Source organism: Rhizoctonia solani, chromosome 4 (genome assembly GCF_016906535.1).
Source record: "Rhizoctonia solani chromosome 4, complete sequence".
Classification (NCBI taxonomy): domain Eukaryota; kingdom Fungi; phylum Basidiomycota; class Agaricomycetes; order Cantharellales; family Ceratobasidiaceae; genus Rhizoctonia; species Rhizoctonia solani.
This window is the reverse complement of record NC_057373.1, coordinates 1,726,214-1,750,456: the sequence shown is the minus strand read 5'-3', so window position 1 is coordinate 1,750,456 and position 24,243 is coordinate 1,726,214. Positions and strand designations below refer to the sequence as shown.

At 48.1% G+C, this 24,243-nt stretch overlaps 10 protein-coding genes across 10 annotated transcripts; 3 read left to right on the top strand and 7 right to left on the bottom strand.

Moving 5' to 3' along the window:
• Nucleotides 1–866: 866 nt before the first annotated feature.
• RhiXN_00568 (uncharacterized protein) lies at nucleotides 867–2,150 on the bottom strand (the record flags this gene model as incomplete). Its single annotated transcript, XM_043320387.1, has 4 exons — nucleotides 867–1,136; nucleotides 1,195–2,003; nucleotides 2,057–2,063; nucleotides 2,112–2,150. The coding sequence occupies 4 exons, from the start codon at nucleotides 2,148–2,150 to the stop codon at nucleotides 867–869; spliced, it is 1,125 nt and encodes a 374-aa protein (XP_043179399.1).
• Nucleotides 2,151–2,227: 77 nt separating this feature from the next.
• On the top strand, nucleotides 2,228–5,695 carry RhiXN_00567 (Fungal specific transcription factor domain; the record flags this gene model as incomplete). The annotated part of the gene is made up of 18 exons (XM_043320386.1): nucleotides 2,228–2,269; nucleotides 2,324–2,561; nucleotides 2,634–2,663; nucleotides 2,725–2,955; nucleotides 3,013–3,660; nucleotides 3,718–3,875; nucleotides 3,913–4,042; nucleotides 4,099–4,166; nucleotides 4,222–4,318; nucleotides 4,381–4,504; nucleotides 4,555–4,647; nucleotides 4,698–4,722; nucleotides 4,780–4,904; nucleotides 4,964–4,970; nucleotides 5,023–5,052; nucleotides 5,103–5,182; nucleotides 5,235–5,310; nucleotides 5,360–5,695. 18 exons carry the CDS (start codon nucleotides 2,228–2,230, stop codon nucleotides 5,693–5,695), a joined length of 2,538 nt encoding a protein of 845 aa, XP_043179398.1.
• A 432-nt stretch (nucleotides 5,696–6,127) lies between these two features.
• On the top strand, nucleotides 6,128–7,194 carry RhiXN_00566 (Enoyl-(Acyl carrier protein) reductase; the record flags this gene model as incomplete). Its single annotated transcript, XM_043320385.1, has 7 exons — nucleotides 6,128–6,215; nucleotides 6,284–6,354; nucleotides 6,412–6,461; nucleotides 6,522–6,625; nucleotides 6,686–6,877; nucleotides 6,940–7,032; nucleotides 7,085–7,194. 7 exons carry the CDS (start codon nucleotides 6,128–6,130, stop codon nucleotides 7,192–7,194), a joined length of 708 nt encoding a protein of 235 aa, XP_043179397.1.
• Nucleotides 7,195–7,266: 72 nt separating this feature from the next.
• On the bottom strand, nucleotides 7,267–8,021 carry RhiXN_00565 (cupin domain-containing protein; the record flags this gene model as incomplete). Its single annotated transcript, XM_043320384.1, has 5 exons — nucleotides 7,267–7,472; nucleotides 7,532–7,565; nucleotides 7,617–7,716; nucleotides 7,768–7,841; nucleotides 7,902–8,021. The coding sequence occupies 5 exons, from the start codon at nucleotides 8,019–8,021 to the stop codon at nucleotides 7,267–7,269; spliced, it is 534 nt and encodes a 177-aa protein (XP_043179396.1).
• A 302-nt stretch (nucleotides 8,022–8,323) lies between these two features.
• Nucleotides 8,324–10,501, bottom strand: RhiXN_00564 (peroxisomal membrane protein PEX16; the record flags this gene model as incomplete). Its single annotated transcript, XM_043320383.1, has 9 exons — nucleotides 8,324–8,546; nucleotides 8,595–8,643; nucleotides 8,698–8,772; nucleotides 9,100–9,206; nucleotides 9,259–9,375; nucleotides 9,440–9,877; nucleotides 9,935–10,202; nucleotides 10,285–10,296; nucleotides 10,372–10,501. The coding sequence occupies 9 exons, from the start codon at nucleotides 10,499–10,501 to the stop codon at nucleotides 8,324–8,326; spliced, it is 1,419 nt and encodes a 472-aa protein (XP_043179395.1).
• Nucleotides 10,502–10,665: 164 nt separating this feature from the next.
• RhiXN_00563 (CorA-like magnesium transporter protein) lies at nucleotides 10,666–13,185 on the bottom strand (the record flags this gene model as incomplete). The annotated part of the gene is made up of 8 exons (XM_043320382.1): nucleotides 10,666–10,940; nucleotides 11,002–11,067; nucleotides 11,124–11,225; nucleotides 11,277–11,432; nucleotides 11,461–11,758; nucleotides 11,808–12,026; nucleotides 12,074–13,014; nucleotides 13,062–13,185. 8 exons carry the CDS (start codon nucleotides 13,183–13,185, stop codon nucleotides 10,666–10,668), a joined length of 2,181 nt encoding a protein of 726 aa, XP_043179394.1.
• A 958-nt stretch (nucleotides 13,186–14,143) lies between these two features.
• On the top strand, nucleotides 14,144–14,750 carry RhiXN_00562 (uncharacterized protein; the record flags this gene model as incomplete). Its single annotated transcript, XM_043320381.1, has 5 exons — nucleotides 14,144–14,205; nucleotides 14,259–14,284; nucleotides 14,347–14,503; nucleotides 14,564–14,622; nucleotides 14,677–14,750. 5 exons carry the CDS (start codon nucleotides 14,144–14,146, stop codon nucleotides 14,748–14,750), a joined length of 378 nt encoding a protein of 125 aa, XP_043179393.1.
• A 743-nt stretch (nucleotides 14,751–15,493) lies between these two features.
• On the bottom strand, nucleotides 15,494–18,384 carry RhiXN_00561 (White collar 1 protein; the record flags this gene model as incomplete). The annotated part of the gene is made up of 5 exons (XM_043320380.1): nucleotides 15,494–16,611; nucleotides 16,661–16,917; nucleotides 16,969–17,159; nucleotides 17,214–17,802; nucleotides 17,855–18,384. The coding sequence occupies 5 exons, from the start codon at nucleotides 18,382–18,384 to the stop codon at nucleotides 15,494–15,496; spliced, it is 2,685 nt and encodes an 894-aa protein (XP_043179392.1).
• Nucleotides 18,385–19,673: 1,289 nt separating this feature from the next.
• Nucleotides 19,674–20,016, bottom strand: RhiXN_00560 (uncharacterized protein; the record flags this gene model as incomplete). The annotated part of the gene is made up of 2 exons (XM_043320379.1): nucleotides 19,674–19,834; nucleotides 19,902–20,016. 2 exons carry the CDS (start codon nucleotides 20,014–20,016, stop codon nucleotides 19,674–19,676), a joined length of 276 nt encoding a protein of 91 aa, XP_043179391.1.
• A 2,141-nt stretch (nucleotides 20,017–22,157) lies between these two features.
• Nucleotides 22,158–22,756, bottom strand: RhiXN_00559 (SnoaL-like domain protein; the record flags this gene model as incomplete). The annotated part of the gene is made up of 3 exons (XM_043320378.1): nucleotides 22,158–22,371; nucleotides 22,451–22,501; nucleotides 22,557–22,756. The coding sequence occupies 3 exons, from the start codon at nucleotides 22,754–22,756 to the stop codon at nucleotides 22,158–22,160; spliced, it is 465 nt and encodes a 154-aa protein (XP_043179390.1).
• Nucleotides 22,757–24,243: the final 1,487 nt, after the last annotated feature.

Here is a 24,243-nt window from a genome sequence, read left to right as displayed (position 1 = left end):
CAACTCAGGGCCGATGGTAAGTGGGCAAAAAGAAAATAATGGGTGTGTTCGGGACGGCGCCACAGATGATGACCGTGGCTTCAAGAGACAAGTTTCTCCAATCGACGTTGCCGTCCAAACACCACAACAGACACGATCCCGTGACGTATCCCTTGCTTTGTCATATTAAGTCGGTACCACTTTATTCCAAGCTGAATATGACCTTGCTATTATGCTCCTTGCAGAAACTTGAAAATAATACAGTCAAGAGCCCTGAACCAGAGCCACGTTGGTATTCAATAGGCTATTGAACGTAGTGGCTCATAGAATGAATCCAGATCCCCGGAGGTCCTCCGGGGTCTAACGCACTTTCGCAGACAACCTAAGCCTTACAGCTTTTGTTCCTCCTTAATAGTGGCCTGCTAATTATATATATTAGAATATTCTACGAATGACCAGATGATGCGGGGTGGTAGGGCCAGAGCAGTGCGTTCTGACAGGAGAAACTGGATCTTCCGAGTCATATGTATTTACACAACTATCCATATGCCATATCTTGCATAACCTGTGAACTATCTCAACTGGAAAAAGAGGAATCGGGGAACCTGATGCTTACTAGAAACGCTCTGTTTATTAAAACAAATACCGATGGTGTAGTAGACTCAGCCGTATTCAGGATGTAGAGACTACTCTGTACATCTGTGGTTTTTTATACATAGGCACAAACCATTGCATCCCTTACGCTCTCCCGTCAGGGTGAATAGTGTTAACACTATTTCTAAATCAGATTACTACTCGCGTGTGCGCGCTCAGTAGGTAATATATGCGCGTACTACAATCCAGTTCACACAATAAATAAATAGCGACTCCACGGAAACCAACCGTGCTCAATTATCTTCATCCAAAGAGCAACCCCAATCCATAGCCTCTTCGTCAAACGCCCACTCCATCACTTTGTCATCGCTACTCGACTCAAAGGTCACCTCACACAAGTTCGGACAATGCTCCTTCCAGTCAAGTACTACATCCCTCTGCGTATGAAACCACAAAGCCCCGAATAACTGTGGGCATCGAAGCCGCAATCCAAAGTGTCTCATGCCTGGCAATAAAGACATGGCCTGACAAACGCTCTCGGATGTAAGATTTGAATATGCGACCTACCAAAACCCAGAATAATAAGAAAGTGAACGGCAAACTTGGCTTCTCGGTGCATACCATTGCGGGACGAACAATACGCAGTTCTAGGCGGGTCAGGGTTGGGATATGTGCGCCAAGGAGAGTGAACAGCCTGGAAGATAACTCTCCGGTTTGTAACGCAAGGGACTCGATTTGAGCAGACGTTTGTGCTAGTACAGGCAAGGCAGACTCGAACTCGGATAGCGACACTGATCCATTCAATGCCAATGATGTAACTGGCCTACCGGGCAAAACAGAAACAGCTTGAGCTAATCTGCCTGTAAAACTAGAGAGAAACGGGAGTGCGTAATCTGCTAGGTGGGGCTCAGGCTCTGGAGCAACCCCCCTGAGTTGGACCGGACGAACGGTGACTAGAACGTTTAGTGATGATTGGGTCTTCAAGAAATCACATATGGTTTGATCCCATTGAAACCACGAGACAAACCGGTGCAGTTGGAAAGTATTAGGCCAAAGAAGCCGGGCAGGCCAGTTCACTCTCCAAGACCCCCAAGATAACGACAAGCTGCCCAGATTTGGACACCCGACGATGGCTCGGATGATAAGTTTGATGCCGGCTGGAAGGAGTATTGGTTGGATCGCGTTCTCGATGAGCTCTACCGAGGCATCGCGCACATATGAGGATCTCCGACTCGATCGTACCAACGCGCGAGCCAATTGGATTGCTTTTAGGCCAGGCGCGAATTTGAGTGTGTCATAGAGATAAAACTCGGCTGATCTGGTGAACGCGCGACAACACCGAGCTAGTGAGCAAAGGGTGCCTGGGCCCGAGGTAAATGATATGATAACACTGAATATTTCAAGTGGGAAGTGAGCGCTTGGGGGCGACGCTATGTTCATGATAAGTGCCAAGAATTTCCTTGAAGCACAGTTCGCTGCGCACCCATATACTAATACACGTATAAAGCTGCGGGATGACAGCAAAGCTATGCTCGCACCTCAGGTTTAGATCGTTGAGAAGATTCGCTAGGCAACATAGCGCATGACTAAGGGTGCGCCATGGCCACGTTGTTGGCAAATCGTTTTCTGCTGAAGCTAAATCATCGTGTCTAGCATGCGACGAACATCTAGTGACGATGACGCATGCGGTCTCAAGGTACAGGTCGATATATGGATATGGATCGCTGTGCAGGTGTTCTCTGTGTTATAGAACTACCATATAGAGTTTCTCGGATCAAAAGTTGCGTCCCTCACACAGCCTTCGGTGGTAACAAACACAAACCCCAACAATCCCAATCAGCCAGTCTCCCACATCCATAAGCCATTCAAGTTCAAGTCGGGCTCCCAACTCCAGAGCTTGAAGAAATATGCCTCGTATTCAATCTGCTGGGTCAGCTACTGGTTCGCAGGCGCCTGCGGCCACTACGCAAGCGTTGAAACGAAATCAGGTGCGTTGTTTGTCTCTACTCGTGACCTCGGGCACGGGCTCGGCCGAGGCTCACGTTCTCCCCATCATTCAGGCCTGCCATCAATGTCGAAAACGCAAGTTGGTGAGTTATCTTACTCATGATCCACAATAATTATATTCTGACTGGTGTTTAATATCAACAGAAATGGTGCGTATCAACTTCTTGATTGTTCTAATCCCTGGCTTAAAGTCCCTCAGCAATGCTCAAAAGCCTTGCGCCACCTGCGAAAAGTCACATCGCCTGGCTGTTGCCTCGAACCCTGCTTTGAACGGAACTGAACCCGAGTGTACTTACGATGAATTCACTCCGGAGAATCCCCCGCCTGTTCCAGAAGGACCACGAGCAAAATACCAGCGTCTGGAGGCCAGGATAAGTACGCGCAGTCATCTAATCACATGCCCCCCGTTTTAACTAGCTTGCCCAATCACAGACGAATTAGAGACACTGCTCAAGGAACAACAAGCCAAGGAAGTAGCCGACAACATTAGCAACAACACACCACCGATATCTCAAACTTCGCCCTTGGCATCTCTTTCAGCTGCTAGTTCTTCGGGCTCGCCCGCAAACAATGTACCCCCCGTCCCAAACACGCGGGATGCGTACTATCGTACACTTTTCATAGATGAACCAGGCCCGTTTGTTCCCAGTGTACTTCCAACCATTGCGCCTGCACCTACAGTCGACGAGTCTTCCCAACAAATCATCCCCAACGACTGGCCTTCTCGCCTTCCAGCCCCAGACTTGATGCACCATCTCATTGACGTTTTCTTTAATTGCTATCCCGTCGCGCACTATATATTACATCGACCAACATTCATGGCATCGCTTTTACTTCCGCCGAGATCGCCGGCATTTCCCCATTCGTCACTACTCCATGCTATATGCGCATATGCGAGTATTTTCTCGTTTCGCGTCCATACTCCCTCAATCGGGCCCGAGAGAGGCCCATTTCCAAGAATAGATCCCGAGGTTATACGAGAACGCGATAACTCGTTTGCAGAGAAACATGTTAGATGGTCTAGACAGGCTAGGGACGACGCCACGAGTATCGGAACCAACCTTGTCGAATGCGTGCAATGTGGGTACTGTATTAAATTGACCTTTGAACTGAGTTTATTGATTAATTATGCACTAGCGTTGGTTATAATGGTTGGGTACTACCACCTTACTGCCCGTTGGGTCGAAGTCTGGGCTTCGGCTGGGTTGGCGGTCCGATACTGTGTTCCCCTTGGTCTCAACAATCGCGCTGGGTTCCACACAGCACGCACACATCCTAGGACCTGGCTTCGTAATGTAAGTATATTTTCCTAATTTGGATATGATTTAGTAGTCGAGCATCTTCAAGGGGGGCAGGAGTATTTTACCAGAGCCCGATAATGCTATTGAGCGAGAACAACGTGCCAACTTGTTTTGGATAGCATATTCATACGAAAGATTCCAAACGGCGGTTGGACCGTGGGGTGAGCCAGGACCAGATATATCACTAAATGCCCCTTTTTGATAGACTGTCTTGTAGCTATGTGCTTGGACGACGAGGATATTAGCCAGTTGCTCCCAATCAGGCTTGAAGACTTCGAATCCGGAGTAAGCTACTTTATTCGGGCAGTGTTGGGGGTCAGGCTGAGTTTAATGATTTTAGAAAGAAGTTGACCTTAACAGGCAATGTTTGCAAACACCCAACTTCCTCACTACGCACATACGTGAGACTACGGATAGTTTCACGCTATTTATTAAGGGTGCGTGTAACAACTAGTCTATCGTAACGCTGGCGTTTAGATAAACCCTTATTGCTACTTAGCGTCAGTGATACTATCAAAGGTCAAGATTTTGGCACTACGAGTGGGTAACCGTTACCCTGATATTCCGGACATACGAGATACACCGGCATTTAGACACCTAGAAAGCACTATTGCGACATTCAGGTAGTGTCTTATCTATTTTAAATAACATGTACTAATACAGGAAACTACAGGAGTAGCTTCCCTTCGGAATACCTAGAGCCTATTTCTCAGACCAGCAAAGGATTCGACACTCTACTCTATGTCGCACATTTGATTCCTCATACGTTAGTATATTTTAATTATCGATATCTGACAATCGACTGAACTCTCCTAGTGCTATTATCTTGATGCATGAAGAAGTATGTAGCTTGAATTGCAACTTGCCTCCGGTCTTGCTAACGATTCTCGGTCCCCAGCACGCGGATGTAAACTCGCCCAACTGCCTTTCGATGCAAAAATCTTTACTGGCAGCACGCGCGATACTCGATCTTATATACCTCGTATGCTCTACGAGTTATGATATGACCAGGCTTCCTTCAGTGTACGTCTGTTTTTGCACATGTCGTGTCCTCATCGATGAACCCAAACGTTCGTTCCCAGGTGCAACGTGAGCTGAGGTTTCCTTCTAAGCACCCCTTCTTAAACTGATCATCCCGAAGTTCTGTTGGTTTATGGCCGCACGGGTGCTGGTAAGTTGTGTTTCAAAGGTTAATGATATTGGAGTAACGCTATGTGATAGGTTCGAGTATTGAAATATCGACACCAATCTGGAAAAATGGGTGAAGCTGCAACGATGCGGTCTGAAGTCGAGGTAATTAGGTATGGTTGTCATATCAAGGCGCTATTATTGGGTTTGACCAACTCCATCCAGGCTCGCGTTTCAAAGAATGAGCGAACGAATTCCAATTGCGACCAGACACTCCGCAATGCTCGATGAGCTTCTTGCAGTATGCCCATTCGTTCATTCAAATTATATTGGCTAATAGTTCTATATAGACTGAGTTACATAACTTGGACGATACCATTTATACTTGCAGGTACGAAGCGATATATGACCCAGCATACGTTCGCGAAGGCAGTGCCTTTGATTGGCCAGATCAAGTAGCAACGCTAGTCGAAGTGACCCAAGGAACACCTACAACTGCGAGTGCATCCGTCTCGAGTCATATCCAAACTCCAGAGGCCGGTATTGTGGTTGACCCTGGGCCCATCCTAATGGATGCGCCCAATTCTGCACAGGCTACATTGGAACAATTACTGCAATCGATGGATTCTGATTCATTTCTTCTGGCCAGCGGCTATGCTGATCTCGCTCAATTTCCAGTCTCTTAACATCTTCATGAAAGAATCTGTTTAAACTTCTTTTTGCCTTCAGTTAAGAAATGCTTGTATTATATTAACATTTTTATATACGCCGATCATAATTCACAGTGACCACCGTCCAGCCTATCTTATTACATTTAGTATAACAATGCTAGCACTACTATAGGGTATATGCGTACCCGCTCGGTCTAGTCTCGGATGTACTTCATAGCGACCAGCTTATTGGCTTTGGTTATCTGGCGCATATATTCTCGACGCATATTTTTCAGAAGCCCAGCACACTAACTCCGGCGATCCGGCCCGTGCCTCCCGCTTCGAGCTTACTCTTCTTGGTCCAATCTCCGAAAAGGCAGATCAATTCTTTCAAATGCAAGTCCATATAAATTAAATATTTATCGTACACGTTTCTACCAACGCTGCCTCGATCTCCTAACTACAACGATGTCACTTCTAGCTGGTAAAGTTGTCGCTATTACTGGAAGTTCCAGGGGTATTGGCCGTGCTTGCGCTGTCGAAGCTGCTCGGCATGGTGCGAAGCTAGCTTTGCACTATCTGGGAGATGAAGTGACTACCAAGGAGGCCGAATCCCTTAAAAAGAGATCGAAGCTTTGGGGACTCAAGCTGTAATTATACCAGGTGATATTGCCAAGCAAGAGACAGCGGTAGAGGTAGGTAAAGGTTAATTGTAGTTCTTATCGACCTTCATGTGATTTTTTTTTGTTCAGATAGTCCAGACTGCTGTTGATTCATTTGGGAGACTCGATGTCCTTGTTAGGTAGAAGTTAAACTCCATTTGGTACTTCTATGGGGTTCTAACCATCTCGATTTTTTTCAGTAATGCAGGGATTTGTCCGTTCTATTCATTCCTGGATATGCCACCAGAGATATGGGAAAGGACACGTAGTGTCAACCTCGATGGTTCATTTTTCATTGTACAAGGTAGGCGCCTCTCATTGCATGCGTAGTGCCCAATTGATTTACCTATCAAACGTCTATCAGCCGCAGCAAAACAGATGGAAAAACAAACACCCCAAGGAGGAGCTATTGTTGCAGTTTCGTCCATTAGTGCACTAGTTGGGGGCGGCATGCAGACGCACTATACCCCTACCAAGGCTGGAGTTTTATCGCTAATGCAGTCATGTGCGGTTGCTCTGGGTAAATACAACATCCGATGCAACGCAGTACTTCCTGGTTGGTTGATAGTTCAAATAGTGCTTTACTTAAATTTATCTCATTTATCTTGTACTACACAGGTACTATTGCAACTGACATTAACAAGGAAGATTTGTCTGACATCCAGAAACGGGAGTATATGGAAAGCAGAACCTGTCTAGGGAGACTGGGAGGTGAGGCACATGTAATATGATTGACGACATTATCTTACGTTCGTATACACAGTACCCGAAGACTTGGCTGGCCCAGTCGTATTCCTTGCATCTGACATGGCTCGTTATGTCACAGGAGCGTCACTGCTTGTCGATGGAGGACTATTTGTCAATTTACAGTGAATTCATGAACATATCTACAAGAATCAATATAATTCATGCTACTATATCATTCAGTTCAGTGTTTGTTTTTAGTCACGGATGTTTGTCTTCTCCCTCAAAGTAAGGTCCCAGAATTTTTCCGTTAACCTCGACGGGCTTTGCCTCGACCAGGACCGAAACCCAGCGAACCCAATCATTAGTCCGGTTCTCCCACCTATGGTTGGTGCCTCGCTGAACTACTATATCGCCCGGCCCAACTTCTTGCTCGCTGCCATCTTCAAGAACATGAACCGCTCGACCTGAAACTGAATAAGCAGGCTTTTAACAGCATATATGCGACATAAGTTAGTTTACTCACTGATAATGTTGTAGTCGATAGAATTTGTACGGTGCTATTCATAATGAAAGGGTCGAACTTAACGACTTCGGGACTGGGGACTTACCATGGGTGTAACTTGGCCGGGACCTAGGTCGGTTGTTCGACAGTTTGTTCCCCCGGGCGACACTAGCCCCCCCTCCAACGGCTTGAGCGATACATCCTCCCTAAGGCATGTATGTGAGTATTTTCATCTAGGGCAGGGTTCTTGAACATACCTAGACGAGTTGTCTGCAGGACTTTGGTTTGTTGTCCATATACCTGCCTCTCTAAGTATTCCTTTGAAACCAATCTATCGAGTAGTTGATCTATTCGTCAGTGTCCAAATATTTAAAGCGGGAAGTTGTCTTACTGTCGTTTGAGGAGTATCCTCGAGCAAGACCTCACCGATCCCAGTGTTCGGATTATTCGCTGTCACAACTCGACGAGGGTTTGGAAGAGGGGTTAGATTCGAGACGTCTGGAGGGGGCATTGGTGGTTGTCGAACTGCACTTTGGAGTACGGCCCATCGCCCGGCATGCACCCCGATACACGGCCCTGAGAAATACAATTCCATATTCCATCCACATTCCATCCGGGGCTTGTTGATCACGAGGACATTGGTGGTCCAACTCGGGTCGAGATTACATCGCAAAATCCAATCTAGTCATGGAACTTGTATCACCATAGTTTCAATCTCACAATGAAATCCATGCTACCGAACAGAGGATACATCGCTTAATAGTACAAGATACAACGAGAAACCCACAGAGACATATGTGATACAATATCTTATCAACGGTGACCCAGCTCTGATTTGTGAAGATGCATGAACGAGGTCTTTGGTGAAGTACTTGGGGCTCCGCGTCCGTTGGGCGGGACGGCGTATGCCCCTCTGTGTTCGATTTGAGGTTCAATTGGAAGACCATGTTCGGCCGCAAATGTAGGCGGTGGAGGGGGCCGAGGGTAGCCTTGTGGTTCGGCGGGCTCTGGCTCATTGGTGGTAGGAGAGACATGCCTATAAACACGTCACTTAGAAGTCCCTAAGTTACTCCAATCGACTTACCTTGGTTGTGGTTTACGAGAGAAAGAAACTCTTCTTCCACCCACAATAGCTAAGAAGGCATCAGCTTGCATAGTAATTGACATAGATCCAGGGAGAGGCTTACTAGCAGGGGAGTACTTCGAGTCGGCTAGTATTTCGGACATATGGATAGCGTATGGATAGCGGAAGGAGCTGGTCGCTGTTGGCTCAGAACCGCCACTTATATACCTTGTGAGGTCATTTCATGCCCGGTCCTGCGCGAAAAGGATAGGCGATGTACGCCGGTCGGAGCTGGCGTGATCCCAAGGGAGACGGGCGTAAAGAATCTACCCAATTTGGCCACCAAGCAGGTGGAGAATTACATACATAACAAGGAATACAGAGCATATGAGAGAAACAAAAAACGGGAACAGATGGGCATAGTTGAGAAGGTTCAATTCGGATCATTCACTATTAATTATGTTGCGGTATCTGAATAAACAAGATTAGGCCGACTGGAAACGGCAAGAGCAAATCAGACGCTTACAGTAATAGTATTCGTCGATCAAGGGCACCCAGTCCCCAATAAATGCACTGAGGAGACCTAGTAAAGGTGCGTCTTGTGTCTTTTTAGCAACGGCATCGAGTTTTGGCCTGGAACGGGCAGTTCAGCTTGTAAATACTATCCTGGAACTTCCCGACTCACCTGGTCCACTCGGACCAAATAGCCCCACGGAAGAAGTACCAAAGGAGATCGCGATCACGCCTAGCGTACTCTGCGCGCTCGAGCTGAGAAGACGGAGGAGGAACTCGCCGTAGGTTCCTGGAAAGGAGCTCGATCGCAAGAGAAACACCAAGCGCGGTAGATTTGTTATTTTTGTTTGAACGAGACAGCAAATAAACTAATGTAACGGGTTAGTTTCGTCTGGCCATCAGTGTGCACAGGGGCAGGGGAAAGGCACTTGCCATATACCAAGGGCCGTGCGATGAAAAGAAGCTCGGCTAACCAATCGCGTGGTGAGATTAAGATGTCCATCAGCCTCGTGGGTGCACGCAAGTCATCTGTGCTCAAAGCCTTGCTCATAAGATAATCTTCTATTGCCATGGGCTTTGCCCCACCTTTGGGCGGAGTGAGCAGAGGACTAGGAAGTGCATGACGATTATTCTTGATGTGATCTGGTGTGCGTGGGGGAGTGGATGATTCGTTCACCGGTTCGGTGAGAGGGTCGAGGGACATGGCTGCTGGATCGATCTCACGCTCTGGGATAGGGGGCAAGAGAACCGGTCGTCGAGTAAGTTTTAGGAGGAACAAGCGAAGGGCCGCTCTATCGACCATTTATGAGGACACCGTAGGGCGTTGGTTGGACAATAAGCACACTTACTTTATAGTCTCCAGCGCAAATATGCCCTTCCATGCCGTCCGTTTCTTGAACTTCCTCCTCATTCCCATCTCGACCACCAACTCCACAAATCGCACAATCTCGAGCAGTCGTGCCGCCCAACGATATCGGCTATCGCACTTGGCCCACGCTCGCGTATATCGTGAGTGAACAGATGGTGGGAGAATGGGCTTGGCCTTCGGGTCCAATTCCATACGCCTCGCCAGCAGCGTATCATGATACAAGCTGAGTAGATTGAGTGTAGCAGACACTGGAGGTAGGCGCGAGCGCGGCAAGTAGGGGCAAGATTTCAGACATCATCACAAAACATATAAAGTAATAAGCAGACTAACAAGCCTCGGATGCTGTGAGGTTGGGTAAATATCGAATGACGTGCACTTGGTTTAGTACTGAAATGCATATTATTGGATTTCACTCACCCAGCTCCGCGTCTCGAAACCGCCCCGGCAAGAACCATGTCAAAGACCTCAGGCTGGACTCGATTGTGGATATAGTCGATGCATTGGAGATTAAGAAAGATTCATATCGAGCAAGAGGAGATGTGGCCATGGTTGAGAAGTGCAAGTCCGGCTGGCGGCTATTGCCGCCGGTGATGACTAATCATAAAAAATAAAGCATGTGAATCTATTTATGTTGCCGATAATGTGGTACACAATGTCTAGTCCGATAGCGAACGAAGTCTGAAAGAATGCGAAAAAAACAATAAATATGTATTAAAGCTTGGCATTAGTCCTTCTCTTCTTCTTCGCTAGTATCCACCACCACCAGACGAGTAAAAAGATTGCAAACATGACACCTATTGTGACTCCCAGCCAAATGAAGAAGTAGTCATAGTATGGAGTGCCCTCTTGAGTAGGAACATTGACATTCATTCCGCCTAGACCAATGGGTAATTGCATCGCGGGGACCGTGAATATGATAACCGAGAGTATGAGGATCATCTTATCCTTGCCACCTTTGGCTTCAGACAAGAGTAGCCTGAGATGAGCTGGACGAATATCATTAAAGACGTCGACATGGATGTTTGTTCAGTGCACACACCTATATACGCGGATGGTCATGACTAAGAATACGCTCATAATGGTTCAGAGCCTGTTGCATGGTTAAGATATGATCTATCGACGGGGGTTCGTCACTAGTCGCTCAGAGGCATTGTGGGCATGGTGCATACCTTGAACGTCTCCCAAGTAAATTCCAACCTCTTGTCCCCGTGCCATATCCCCTTCGTCCCAATCAACAGCACCTCCAGGGCCCCCTGTAAGCGCTTCCTTAGCTGCCCAATAACCTCAGACTTGGTGGCCAACAGTCGGACTAGTGAGGTAACCAATCTTCGCGTATTCGCCATTCGGAGCAAGGTTTGAAAAGTTGCAAGTTTCGTCGGAGGCTCGACAACAACCTTTTGGTGACCGAGTTGCAATCTCTCTATCACCGACGACCACATTCGAGCCTTCCAGAATTTTATCCCGATCGAAGCCTGGACCTGAATCGAGGATATGAGATTTGAAGACCCGATTTCTCGTTTTCCCCCAAGTCTTCAATCTTCTCTGTGATTGCATCCGACGATCCTGCTTGAATCGTGATTTCGGAGTGAGGCACCGATTCCAGAGAATCATGGGGGTTCGTAATGAGTGCATCGACCCCTTCAACCTCCTTGTCAATCTTTCGGAGCAGTGGTACAAACGCATCAACCATGGAATCCATCAGCCCGTGTGAGATCCAATCGGATGACATCTGAATGGTCTGCTCAAACTCGATAATTTTTTGGCGCACTCGATCCGCGTGCTCAGCAATATCCTCAAAGTGAAACTGTCCGCGCGGTTCAGGTACGTGATAAAATAGTGGTAGCCTTACTCACAGTGACAATCCCTTCCCTGAATACTACAAAATACACATTCACCGCACCAATGGTACCTTCCTGTTCGGCATCAGGAGGTCTAGGTCTTCGCAAGGCGGCTTGAGTCTCGAGAGCGCGGAAAACGACGAAATAGTAACCCAGCCTGGGAAATAGCTCTAACTTCTCGCGAGGATCTTCATGAAGAATATCCTCGAGTGTAAGGGGGTGTAAGTGGAGTAACTGCGTAGGGTCAGATAATATCTGGGGATCAATCAATGAGGACGCACCTTGCCAAGCACCCTCATATCCTCCCAGGTTGGAGATGCAACGTCGAGCCACCAAGCACGATTTCCCGGAACAGGCCCCGATACCAAAGATGTGCTAGCAACAGGCTTTGATGGTCCCTTTGGATCATCGGGCACAAGCAATCCCAGTGTGGCTTCGTTTGGCTTTTCCAACGGAACGGGTTGTTTGCTGGTTGATTCGCCCAGGTCAGTCACATCAGTCTTCGGGGTCCGGTCAGGTGGCGTCGGGGCCTCGAGAACAAGCTGAGGTATTTTCTTGTTATGCGGGTTAATAGGCGCGGACGGTAATTCGCTGGGTTGGGATACGGCAGTATGGCGCGATTTGAGACGATCTGCAGCTCGTAGGTCCCTTGCATTCTTCTTGAGAGCAGCTTCGAGCTGAGTTGCGATAAGCTTAATGTGTCGTGTTCGTAGCGTACGCTGGGACTCAATTACGGCCGGCTGGCCTAGGGGTCTAGGGGATGGCCTTGAGTCTGGCTTGGTCGATAGCCCGTCAGGCGGACATAGCGACTGGGGCAGAAAGAGGGTGAACTCGCGAGGGACTCGTTTTGTTATTTTGATTTCTTCCCGGGCTTTGGCTCGTTGGGCTGGCGTCTTGGCTCTTGTTATAGTCGTAGTGGTAGTGCTCCCTTTCCTTCTGCGACTTCGGATGCGAGAATGGGAGACACTCGATGATGAAGAGGAGGATGAAGAAGAGCTACTAGAGCTTGAGCTTCCATCGGATGAAGAGCGCCCCCATCTCGCGACAGCTGCTTCAACAATCGCTGCAAGGGTACCACGCCTCCGACCACGACCGCCTGAGGAGACGGAAGACACTGAGGATTGTGCGTATAGTGACAACATAGGAGATGGCGGGCGCTCTGGAGGTGCACCCGTCGCACCTCGGTAGATGTCGTCATCCGGTACAGGCAGGTGAGGGATTACTAGGTTGGAGTCTCGGTAATCCTCGATGTGGTCGTAGTCCACACACGATCTGTCAAATGTAGCGCAGGTAAAGGCGCCTCGGCTTGTTCGACCAGTGCATGCAAGACTTCAGGGTTTGGTGGGATAGAGAAAATGGTCCCGCTCGGAGAAGGAATGTAAGATTCGTCCATTGCTTTGATCTACCCATCTTCTGAATGTTAGTGCTATTCTGTAACTATTCGAGAAATATACGCACAGGTGGAAGGTGGAAGAGCTGGTTATCTCATTCGGTTGAGTTTCTCCATAGATCGTACAGAGGAATGCGAGTCGAACAGAGTACGCGCTCCAAAGGTTTTGGTGGTCAGGTGAATGGACCTCTGATGAGCCCGTAATCGCCTTCCTTTCACACGTTTAGTCTGCCAAACAACAATATGGTATCTTATGTGATGTTAGTCCAGGAGCCAACAGGCTCGTCGCGCAAGAAAAAACTTTGTCCCCTGGGTACACAAAGTTGGAGTAGGAACCAAAGTGTAAATCGCCCAATAATTACAAAACAGTTACCATTACGTCACCGTCCCAATAGGCCACAACAGACCCCTGGCCATAGGTGAACTCGAGCTGCGCTGCCACCGCAATCACCCTCGCTCTCCACGCTCATCCTGGCTATCGAATACGTTTCGCATTCGACTGGATCTTGCTAATCGACTTGCCGCAGAATGAGCCAAGGCCCGGATCATATTACCCGACACTTTCTTTGTATAGCCCCCCCCCCCCACCACTACCTTCCACAACCTCCAATGCACTCCAGCAAAGACCTCTTATGCGCCTTCTGTATGCTCCGAAAAGAGATTGAAACATACCAGAGTTCGCCTTGGCTGTTCTCTACCGAGAGTTGGATCTTATCTCTGTGCCTGTGCAGCAATAGCCCACCGCTAGCTGAAAATAGACAATCCGGACCCCGACTGGCCTAACCTATATATACCCATCTAACTAGGTCGCTGTCTCGCCAGTCGCTCGCCAAGCAACTCCCAGCGGTGTTCTTTCTGAGCCCCCTCGGTCCAGCCCTTTTCATCTGTCGCGTGTCAAGCAAGTCTCAGTCAACACAGACCGGAACCCCCCCCTCTCCGCGCCTCGCTACCTCGTCAACCAATGTTGTTCCGTGCGCCACGCAGACCGTGCTGGGAAGTTGTAGATCACAAGGAGGTCAAACCGTACGTGTCCATATCTCGTTTATCATGATGGGAAGTATTGACATGATGTGTAGCACACCTGCGTACTATGATCAAGAAGGTGAACACAGATGTGCATACAGCGGAGGAAGTACAGGAACTAACCCGGAGTTATAACTCTAGATCTCCAGATACTCAAGATCCACGACTCGGATATTGCAGGCCAATATGAATTCGAGATGAGATCCGACTTTAGGTGTCGCCAGGCATTGGAAGCAGCGAGACTGGAGCTCCTACACCAGATAAAGAAGGACCATTGCAACGTGCTGCTCGTCGAGGGGTATGTGCGATCATCCTGGCCAACTTCAATTCGGCTCACATGTATCCTACCTTCCTTTAGGTGGAAACTTACCAAACTCCGACGCGGCCGAGAGATGCGTATTAGGGTACACTACCATGGTAAGATTCTTCACTTGTGGCCTTCAAATCTGCTTACTCACATGATATTTTCAGGACGCCCTGCGCGAGCAGCGGGCAACGTAAGACATCGGTATCCTCCTTTTATGGAGGTCCTCGAATTCAATTAGGCTTTGCCTCTTCGTAACCCCGCTTCTTCCTTTACGACCCACTCATGACAAGCATCTTATCTATGTGAACATCGTATGGACTTTGAGGGATTTCTGTGTATCGATTTCTCTGGTGTTTATGTACTTTTACCTGTGAATGAAAAAAAAAAGTGAATCAATATGAACAATCACTCCACATCACGCAGTGAGCTTCCTACACAAGAGTGAATTACTCGGGGACATAAATGCGTGTATAGGGCGTCCCTGACTAAACCGAAAATACAGAACGTGATCGAACAAAATACAACCGAAATCATCAAATGGAGCCAGAAAATCACCGCAGAGAAGTATGAGCCAGGGAAGAGCCTCATCAACGACATATGGGAAAGAGGCGGCGATTCGTTGGTAGTACATTACAGAGCCGATAAACACATTGACCTTTTTGTATATACGAAGAATTGAGCCAGCTACACGCCAAAAAGGGATGCAATGTCCTAGTGGGTGACTGGGCGAGACATAGGATACGAAGCCAACACAATGGAGAACAGAGATAGAAACGCAAACGAGGGAAGGCTGCCATGATCATGAACATCTATCCGGATTTAAATAGTTCAAATAGGGAGGGGGGAGAAGACCAAGCTCCTGGCCCAGGAATAAATCGAACCGATCGTATATGCAGGTCGTCAGGTCGTTATACGGCAATCACGAGCTAGGGTGATTCAGTTTGGGAATCCAGGCTTGAGTTCAGGGGTGGACGTAAACCGCTATTCGCTTTCCATCGTGTCTCGGGTCCTTCGCCTGCGGCTCCCAGACGCGTTTCCTTCCCCAGATAGACGCTCAACCAGCGAGTCCACCTCGTCCTTCATGCGCCTGTTGGAAATTTTGAGTTGTTGGAGCTCGTATTGCCAACTAGTGCTACGTGTAGTCTCGAGCTCCTCAAACACATTGGACGTAAGATCATGCACGATATGACCTTGTAGCTGGTCGGTGACGCCGGACTGGAGGAAGTCGGTTCCCGCAGTATTGCTGTTACCAGGCATGGAAGTCATCGTCCCCGAACGTGAACGACCCATAGCAGAGTCGGGCGAGACAACTTTAATCTGACAAACTAGAGAGGCGGGGCCGGATTTCATCATTGGAGTGGCCCCAGGGGCACCATCATCGAGAGATGCGAGTGGAGGGTAGAAGTAGATGTCAACGGTAATCTGCTGTCCTTGACGAGAAATCATAACGCAACGAGCGATTTCGGGTGCCGTAGGGTCGAGATTGGCCTCGGGATGTCTCGCAGACTCAGATGCGAAGCTTATCGCGCGGGTAGGGGAGATCGCAGCCGCGAGACGAGCCAGTATTGAGGGCTTCCACTCCTCCAAAAGGTGATCTGCAATCAAACTTGTGCCAAGGAACTCATTGGGTGTGTAGCCCATGATATCGTGGACACCCGAGCTGGCAACAAGGACCAGGCCGTCGACAGACATTTGGACCCAGAACTCTTTATCGCCGAGTCCACCAGCACGCGCAATGCTGGACCACTGCAAACGAGGTACCTCCTTCTTTCGACCGCTCATGATGATGGCTTTGCGTCCCTTCCCGGGCTCGACATGAAGGCGACCTTGGCTTTCGATCCACACGTAGCCACTCGTCTTGCGACGTACGCGCAGGAGCAAGTCGACGGTCTTTTGTACGGGCCCAGTTCCGGACGCGCCCCCTTGGACGATCGTAGAAGAGTCCTTAAGCTCGCGCATAACGGGAACGATATCGGAAGGGTGCGTGACGTCAGATATACACTTTCCGATCAGCTCCTCAGGCTCATATTCGAGAATGTGACGGACACTCGGAGAAACGTAGAGGAATGCACCCCTTAGTGATAGCACATGGATGAAATCTGTGGAGTGACGTTAGAGCCGTCTTAGTAGCCTCTGCCCGATACTTACCATCCGAATTTTCTAGCAACATCATATTCAGGTCCTGACGCTCGTGCTCCTCACCGCTGAATCCACCGGTAGACATTGTGCTGGCAATGATCCGGCGCAGCTCGGGGTTTAGTGCACCCAATCTGTCCCTGCCAGGCGATAGAGTCGGCTGTGGGTGCGACTGAAGACTATAATTGACGATGTAAGACCCATCGCGCATGGTCTGCAGGATGGCATGAGGCTGGTCAACAAGATCAACTTGGAACCCAACGTGATAACTAGTAAATAAATAGGTTACGAGGGAATTCACTTAAATCAAAACGACCTACCGAATATCATCGGAGTCCCAAGTGATAGGGATGATAGACACTAGGTTGATAAAGGGCTGACCATTCTTGCGATAGTTGATTAAACTGGCTTGGCATTCTTTGTCCGCAGACAGACTCTTTTTAAAGTGGGCAACTGCGGCGTTGTCCGTGTACGTCCGAGTTGAGCCTCGCTCCACCTTCCCGTTCGGGGCCTGTTAGAAGTCGATCAGAGTCAGCCCTAATGAGAGTGCTAAAGGAGCTCCCACCTGCAAGAAGCGGCAATTGCGACCGATGATTTCATGTTGCTCATACCCTGTGAGTCTGTGGAAGGTGGGCGACGCGTAGACGATCGGGTGATCATAGCGTTTGACATCGACGACCGTGAATGAGCATGTCAAGTCGACGGGCCCAAGAACAATCCTTGGGTTTGGACGAGAAGCAACACGTGCGAGGACTCCAAGCATATCGAAACCTGAAGTTGAATAAAGCCCAGGCATAACCGTACCGGTTGCTGCAGGCAGCGGTCCGATAGGAGCACCTTGAGGGGGGGATTGCGTTGGAGCGCGAGGGATTTGGAGAGGCTGGAACGCTTCAGACGTGTTTGAAGGTGGGTATGTAGTCGAGCTGGATGGCTGCATACTTGACGATTGAGCTAGCTGGGGCTGAACATCCTGCGATGACTGAAGAGTCATTTCGCCAGGAGTGAAGTTGGAATACGCTTCTTCCTGTGAGAAGCCTCCCGGGTTCATCCCCGCTCTCTCGCGTGCGCTCGACTCGTACTGTTCATCCTGAGAGCTCTGGATTCCGTACGGCGAAAATCCTGGATAATCGCCCGCTCCCAAGTTCATGTCGGACCTAGAGTGTTCAAGATGAGCGTTGGATATAGATATGTAATAATGAATCATACCCAGATGCGTGAGGATTAGGGGTAACCCCAGAATACCATGCATCGGAGTAGGAGTCAGACCTTGCAAGATTCGATGCAGGGCCCGGAACAACGTCGCCACCGCCTCCGGGGGCGACTGTGGGTCCAGTCAGGAACGATGGGAGTTGGAATGAAAGTTCCGTCGAAAACACACTCGAGTCGATGCCCATCGCCTCAGCAAGTGAGCGAGGTGTCAAATTCGAAGATGCCATAACCGAGGGTGTCGACTGGGCGGTCGGAGGAGGATATGCAAATGGCCCAGACGGGAGCTGGGACTGGCCAGAACCTGGCTGTTGGGACTGGCCCTGTCGCATCTGGTGGGTTTGCATCTGCTGCTGTTGCTGCATATGGTGATGTTGCTGCTGCTGCATTTGCTGAATAATAGCTTGCTGTTGCTGATGATGCATCGCCATATGATTCTGCATCGATGACTGCGAATGCTGTTGTTGGTTCGGCGATTGGGGCTGCATGTCGGGAGGGGTGCTGGTCAAATAATTCGAAAAGTCCTCCATGTTTGCAATTCTTTATAGGCGTGGCCTAAGGCCTGAGAAGAATAGAAATAAATTGTTTAAGACTAAGCCTCAACTGGAACGTTTAATGGTTTATGAGTTGGAGGGATAGCCAGTCGTGGTGGCAAGGAGAGACATCTCCACACCCCCAAGTGCAACCGAAATTCAGGGCTTCTTGCCGGGATGCCGTTACAGAATCAGGACGAATCCCCTCTAAACTCCGTGAATAATCTCGACATAACCACCACGTCCCCCTTCCCACGTGCTTCCACTCGACCTCCCTCTTGCAAATCTTAATCCCGGGTTTACTACGGAGCCCTCCTTTTCAATCAAACAGCCTCACCGCCTCGTACGGTAGCTATGGCCCCACCTCCACGGTGTGTGGTACTCCACCTTGAAAACACACTAGGAACAAAATCCTCTTGGCCGAGCACGGTAGGCTTAAGCTTTTGGCAACCCTCCTGCCTGCTGTGGCCGCGGACGGCACACTTGAGGTTCTGGAATATTCGTGCCCGCGTGGCTTTATGATTATGTGTGACTTCATGCCAGACGAGAGCAAAGTATTGGAAGCGCAGCATACTGTGTTTAATTACACGTCTGAACCATCGATCTGCGGCCTCGGGGTGTCAACAATGGCAAAGTTTCAACTCTCGACATTTTCGGCGTGAATCGTCATCAATGACGTAGATTAGCACTGTCTGATGCAGTGCACGCAATCAAATCCAATTATTCCTCTTTCGTATCCGTGTCTGTTGGCCTCGTAGGATCGCCTTGATCGGCGTCGTGAGCGATGAACCCCAGAGTTGATTTTAAGATCCCGTACCTCTTTGGTAAGCAGCGACGCACTCGAGGAGCCAGGCCAGAGTGTTCTTTTGGGAATGTGAATTTCGTGGATACTCGGTGAACTGAATGATTATTGTGGCTGAAACTTATTCGTTTATTATATAACAGACCACCCTAGCCACAAAAATCGATCGTAATCCAAGAATGGAACGCATAATAGGGAATTTATTAAAGTGTAGATGTCTAGCCTATGGACCCAGCCTGCCAAAAAAAAGAAACCTAGAACATGGAACTAAACCCAATTTAGACTTGGAAACTTTACTCGGCCCCGAAGAGGTCAACAAATGGTGGTGTTCTATGAATTACGTCCCCAAGCGCAACTGCAGGCCTACCCGAATACACAACTACGATCCGCAACAGTGGTCCCTTTCGTAGATGAGTTAGTCTCCACCTGTTAGCATATGCCTGTACATTAGATGACATAAGACAATTCAGGAACGTTTGGACACCTACGCTTCACCCAGCAACATGTTGTAACGGTCCTTCTTAATCTCATGTATTAACTGTATGCGTGCCGCTTGCAAGGCTTTTCGGGACTGGTATTTACTACGCATATCGAATGTGTATTGTCCTGTGATAGATTCCGGAGAAACCTGTACAATCACGATATCTACGCGATAATACAAATGCGCCTTTTAGAGAAATCGGCCTTGATGCATCAACTCCCCGCAACTCACCATGGCCTTCGTAATAAATAGGCATGGGTGAGGCCTCGGATACGTGAACCACGTCCCAAGCACGCTGTTTTCTCGGTGCCGTTTTCAGCGCACACAAGACGATAGGCGGAGACATTCCAGAAAACACAGGTGAATATCGAAGGGGCAAGAAAGCCTTTACCCAATAACTGGGTTTGTCCTTAAAATCAGGGGTGATACGAGCAAGGGAAGAAACAAACGGTGCAGGGAACTAACATTGCGCGCAGGGCCTTAAGCACAGGTTGTGCATGCTCATCCATCTCGACTGAGCCCATTTCCCTTGGGGCGATTGCTGTTTGGATGCAGATATGCCCCGTCCGTAATCTTTGGCCCAAATATGCTCGTCAGCTGTCAGCCCCGCAATCATGGGGTATATTAGGGGTGCGATCGAGAGGCGCCCGTTTGTTTTCAAGTCCCTGGAATCTATAGGAGGATGATCCAAACGTGTATTGGATGATAACATGTATGTATAGCACCTCTTTGCATAAAGATCACACTATGTCGATCAATAGATAAGGCGATCATACACATCGAGTAGTTGCATGTAGCTTTTGAAAGTGCTGTGGTACCCGTTCACTCGCATATGTATTGGTTCAAGATGGGTCTCTGTACTACGTGTGCTGAGATGTTTCGGTGCGCATGAGGAAAAACGGAACCTCGGTCGCGGCGGTGTCTCGAGCTCTGTCTCTATCACGCACCCCGCTCGTATAACCTACAGTTGAGCCCACTCAACCGGGGGGGGGGGGGGAACAAACGGTCATGTGCAACATGCTCGTTTGAAAACAGCGCACGATCTGTGTACTCGCCCGTTATTATTGTGGCTAATCCAAGAGTAATTTGCTGTCAAGCAGGTGCGGCATATATGTGTAAAAACGTCATGGTACCATCAATCCAGTGCTGCCACCGTCGTTTGCAAGGCTTGAGGATCGAGGGAAAATCACAGAAATTTAATTCCTCATGTTGAAATTACAACGCCTGCTCGCTCTTTGATTCAATCAAAAACAGAAGGTAGTGGAACGGATGTTGTAGTCCCGCTTGTCAATGATTGACCCCAGAGGCCATGCTGGTCAAGCCTATGTTGACTCATGGTCGTAGCCACCACATTGGCGCTAGCGCTCATCTGAAGGTTGGTCAAAAAGCCTCTTTGTTTACACATTTGATGCGTGGTCCGGTATCTATCGCACTCTCTGGAACCGCTATGAAGATCATAAGTCAGGAAAGTAAAAGGAAAACTGAAGCTCATTCGGAACAATGTTTTTCACTTGCGCTATAACTAATCAAGCTGGATAAATGCTTTTGCTGTTCCGCTAGGCGCCAAAAAGTTCCGGCCTTTGACCCTAGCTCAAAGACAGCTGCATAATTAACAGTAAAGCGCGAGTAAGCCGTAAGTTTTCCGTACGCACACCCATGTACAAAGTCATCTCCTCTTTCCGTTGGACTTTTCGAACACCCGTATGTTGTGCTCCAAACACCAAGAGGCATTTGATGGATCTTCGCGCGATAGAATAACTTCTCATTCGAACCCAGTCAGTTGGTGTGGGGTTGTCTTTCAGTATGCCTCTCCTACTTCGATGTCTGCCACCCATAATCCTTCACATGGAATCCCAACTATATTCGGAAAAAGAAGGGCTGTTGTACAATAAATTATGACAACCAGTCGCCCATGCGGTGCTACTTTTGAGAGCGAAAGAAAAGGTTACATCAACAACAGAATACCCTAGGCTGACTCTTTGAGATAGATATATCCCCGATTGGAATATGTGCCCCTCGAGTGTGACTAAATATTACAGTCCAACGGATAGCTGAGGATACCAGGTATGGCAAGGGGATAAATTCGGCTAGGGATCGTTAAAGTTATGAAGATTAGGTCCAAATATCGATAACAATGTATGTCGACCAGTAGGGTTTCTGATTGATCTTTGTACATTCCCGTTTGAATGCGCATACATACTTCTATTCGGTACTTAGAATACTCGCTGCTCCTTGTTAGTACTCGATGGTAGGTGAGCAAATTAGGAATGCAACAACTGTGCTCTAATTCACGCTGACACCAGTTTAATGGGCTCTATTTAGCGGGGTGTATATACGATCCTGAGAAATCATTAATCGAATTTATGGGGGGAAAACTGCCGGTAGCCAGTATATCTACATTATGCCTCCTGCTCCGGGCATTGTGAACTATCATTTTATCGTTTTGTTGGTTAAAATTACTCCGGGGATTTAGTGAAACAATCACACTCACAGTTTAACGTGGGTAATTTTCCAGACGCTATCCACCTTTTTAAAAACCCAGCGATAGTTTCCTCTTATAGATATCAACTTGGATTCATCATCAGGGAATACATCTATGGTTGCGTGTGAGCAGCCAGTAGCCAGGTCAGATTCAGATTCATCCAAGTGAACTCTGGTGTCAAACAACCGGATCTGGCATCCTCGGCCACGTCCTCCTAGGCTGAAATAATAGCCGTATCACCCGAGATTACATACTGTCGTCAGTTGATAGGTTCGAGGTTGAATTTGAGCATACATACGCTTGCTGTGCCCAGGCCATCTTCCCTTCTCTACCCTCGTGTGTCCCAATACTAGTGGAAACGTTAGGAGCTTTTGAGAACTCTGACATGGAAGTTATAGACTTACGGCCCAAGCTCAGAGACACCAGCGGCATCAAATAAACTCTCCCAGGCCAAGTCGTCTTTCCTCCCAGCTTTACTTCCAAAACACTTGTCATGAGAAAAAACATATGCACTGATCAAATTAGACAATTCCTGCTCTTCGATTGCGTCGTTGAAGCTCTGCTTGAGTTCAGTTGGTTCCACTTTGAGTTGAGCGGTCTCCATTCTAGGCGCTTTAGACAAGAGGGTACTTGGGATGGTTGGTGAGTGCCGAATGAAGTTCAAAAACCCAGCAGGTACTTATGTAGGGCCGTTTTTGATCGCCAAGCATCCAGGATCGCCAAACGCACGGGGTCAAAATCCGCAAGCCGATTTAGTTGAACATAACGAATTCCTCCGAAATGCATTTGGTTTCCTCAATTAATGGTCATCTGCCAGTTGGATTTATCACTTGAAAAACTATCGTGTGAATTGACATAGGTTAGAGGTTACTACATGGCCGGAATCAACGACCCTTCATGGGCTTATCGGCCACCGATCAAGCTTCACCTCATGATGAGGGTTCCTTAGATGAATTTAAGAGTTTCCTAATATCAGACTACCTATTTAGTCTCTTTTCTTCTTCTCGTGGTTCATCTACCGGAACATAAATTATGAACAAAATACTCGCGGACATTCTGGATCAAACGCACAACGAGGTCCAAGTACTATACCACTTTATGGGGGTTAGGGGCAAAGTTATAGATAGCACCACAGCTAATGAAAATTTAATATGTAATTTCAAAATTTTAACAAATTTGGTTGTCTTCTGTGCGGTTGGTGTTCAGCATACTGTGCATGTAGATCGGCTCCTTGGGCTGCCGGCTGGAGCGTGTTTCAGCTTTAAGCCAACAGAACCTGTTTCATGATACGGCCGGAGCCGAAGGGCGCCAAAGAGCGAACTTGCTTATGCGTGCCAAATTCTCACGAGATCGTACTTGATGCAATACATGTATGGCTGATGAATGGAATAGAATATTTTAGCTTTATTGCAATAGGCTATTTACAGATATGGCCGATATACAAAGATCCCCTCAGGCTATATATATCTTCATAAGAATACTATGTATGTATGAACCCCTTCTTCGGTGTGTGGATGGAAGTTACTGAACTGTGGAGTTTGACGGCTTATTTTGACGATCATCTAAGTTTATACACCGTAAGGGTAGAGTTTATATCGACTGGGCTCTTATTGTTCGTACAACACTCGTCCCGAGTTCCTGTCCTTCTCTTGTGATTTGTGGTTTGGATGTGATTACTAATGCTGCTATTTCCTGAAGTTCGACTTGTGACGAGAAGGACGCTCTGTGTATAGGGACTCGTTGAGCCTATGTATAACTCACAGATATGGTCTACTATCGGAAATTTCGCTCACAATTTCAAAGACGCTGTCCCGCACCCTCCCGCCCTCTTTTTGAGAATGTAATTCATAATTCTCCCTTGTTGAAGGGCTCTTCAGGGGATCGTCGGCAAACACTTGCGGAAGCCCATATGCTTGGCTCATATGTATACGCTCATTATATGATATCATGAATATTGCATCATTCGTATATTTGATAGTTATAACATTATATGCGGAGGAAGGGGGCTGATAAGCATCAAACTTACGTGCGCGTGCAGTTGTGTGATTGCATTAGAGCTCCAGGTGAACAGGGCCTCCTGGACCATGTCAT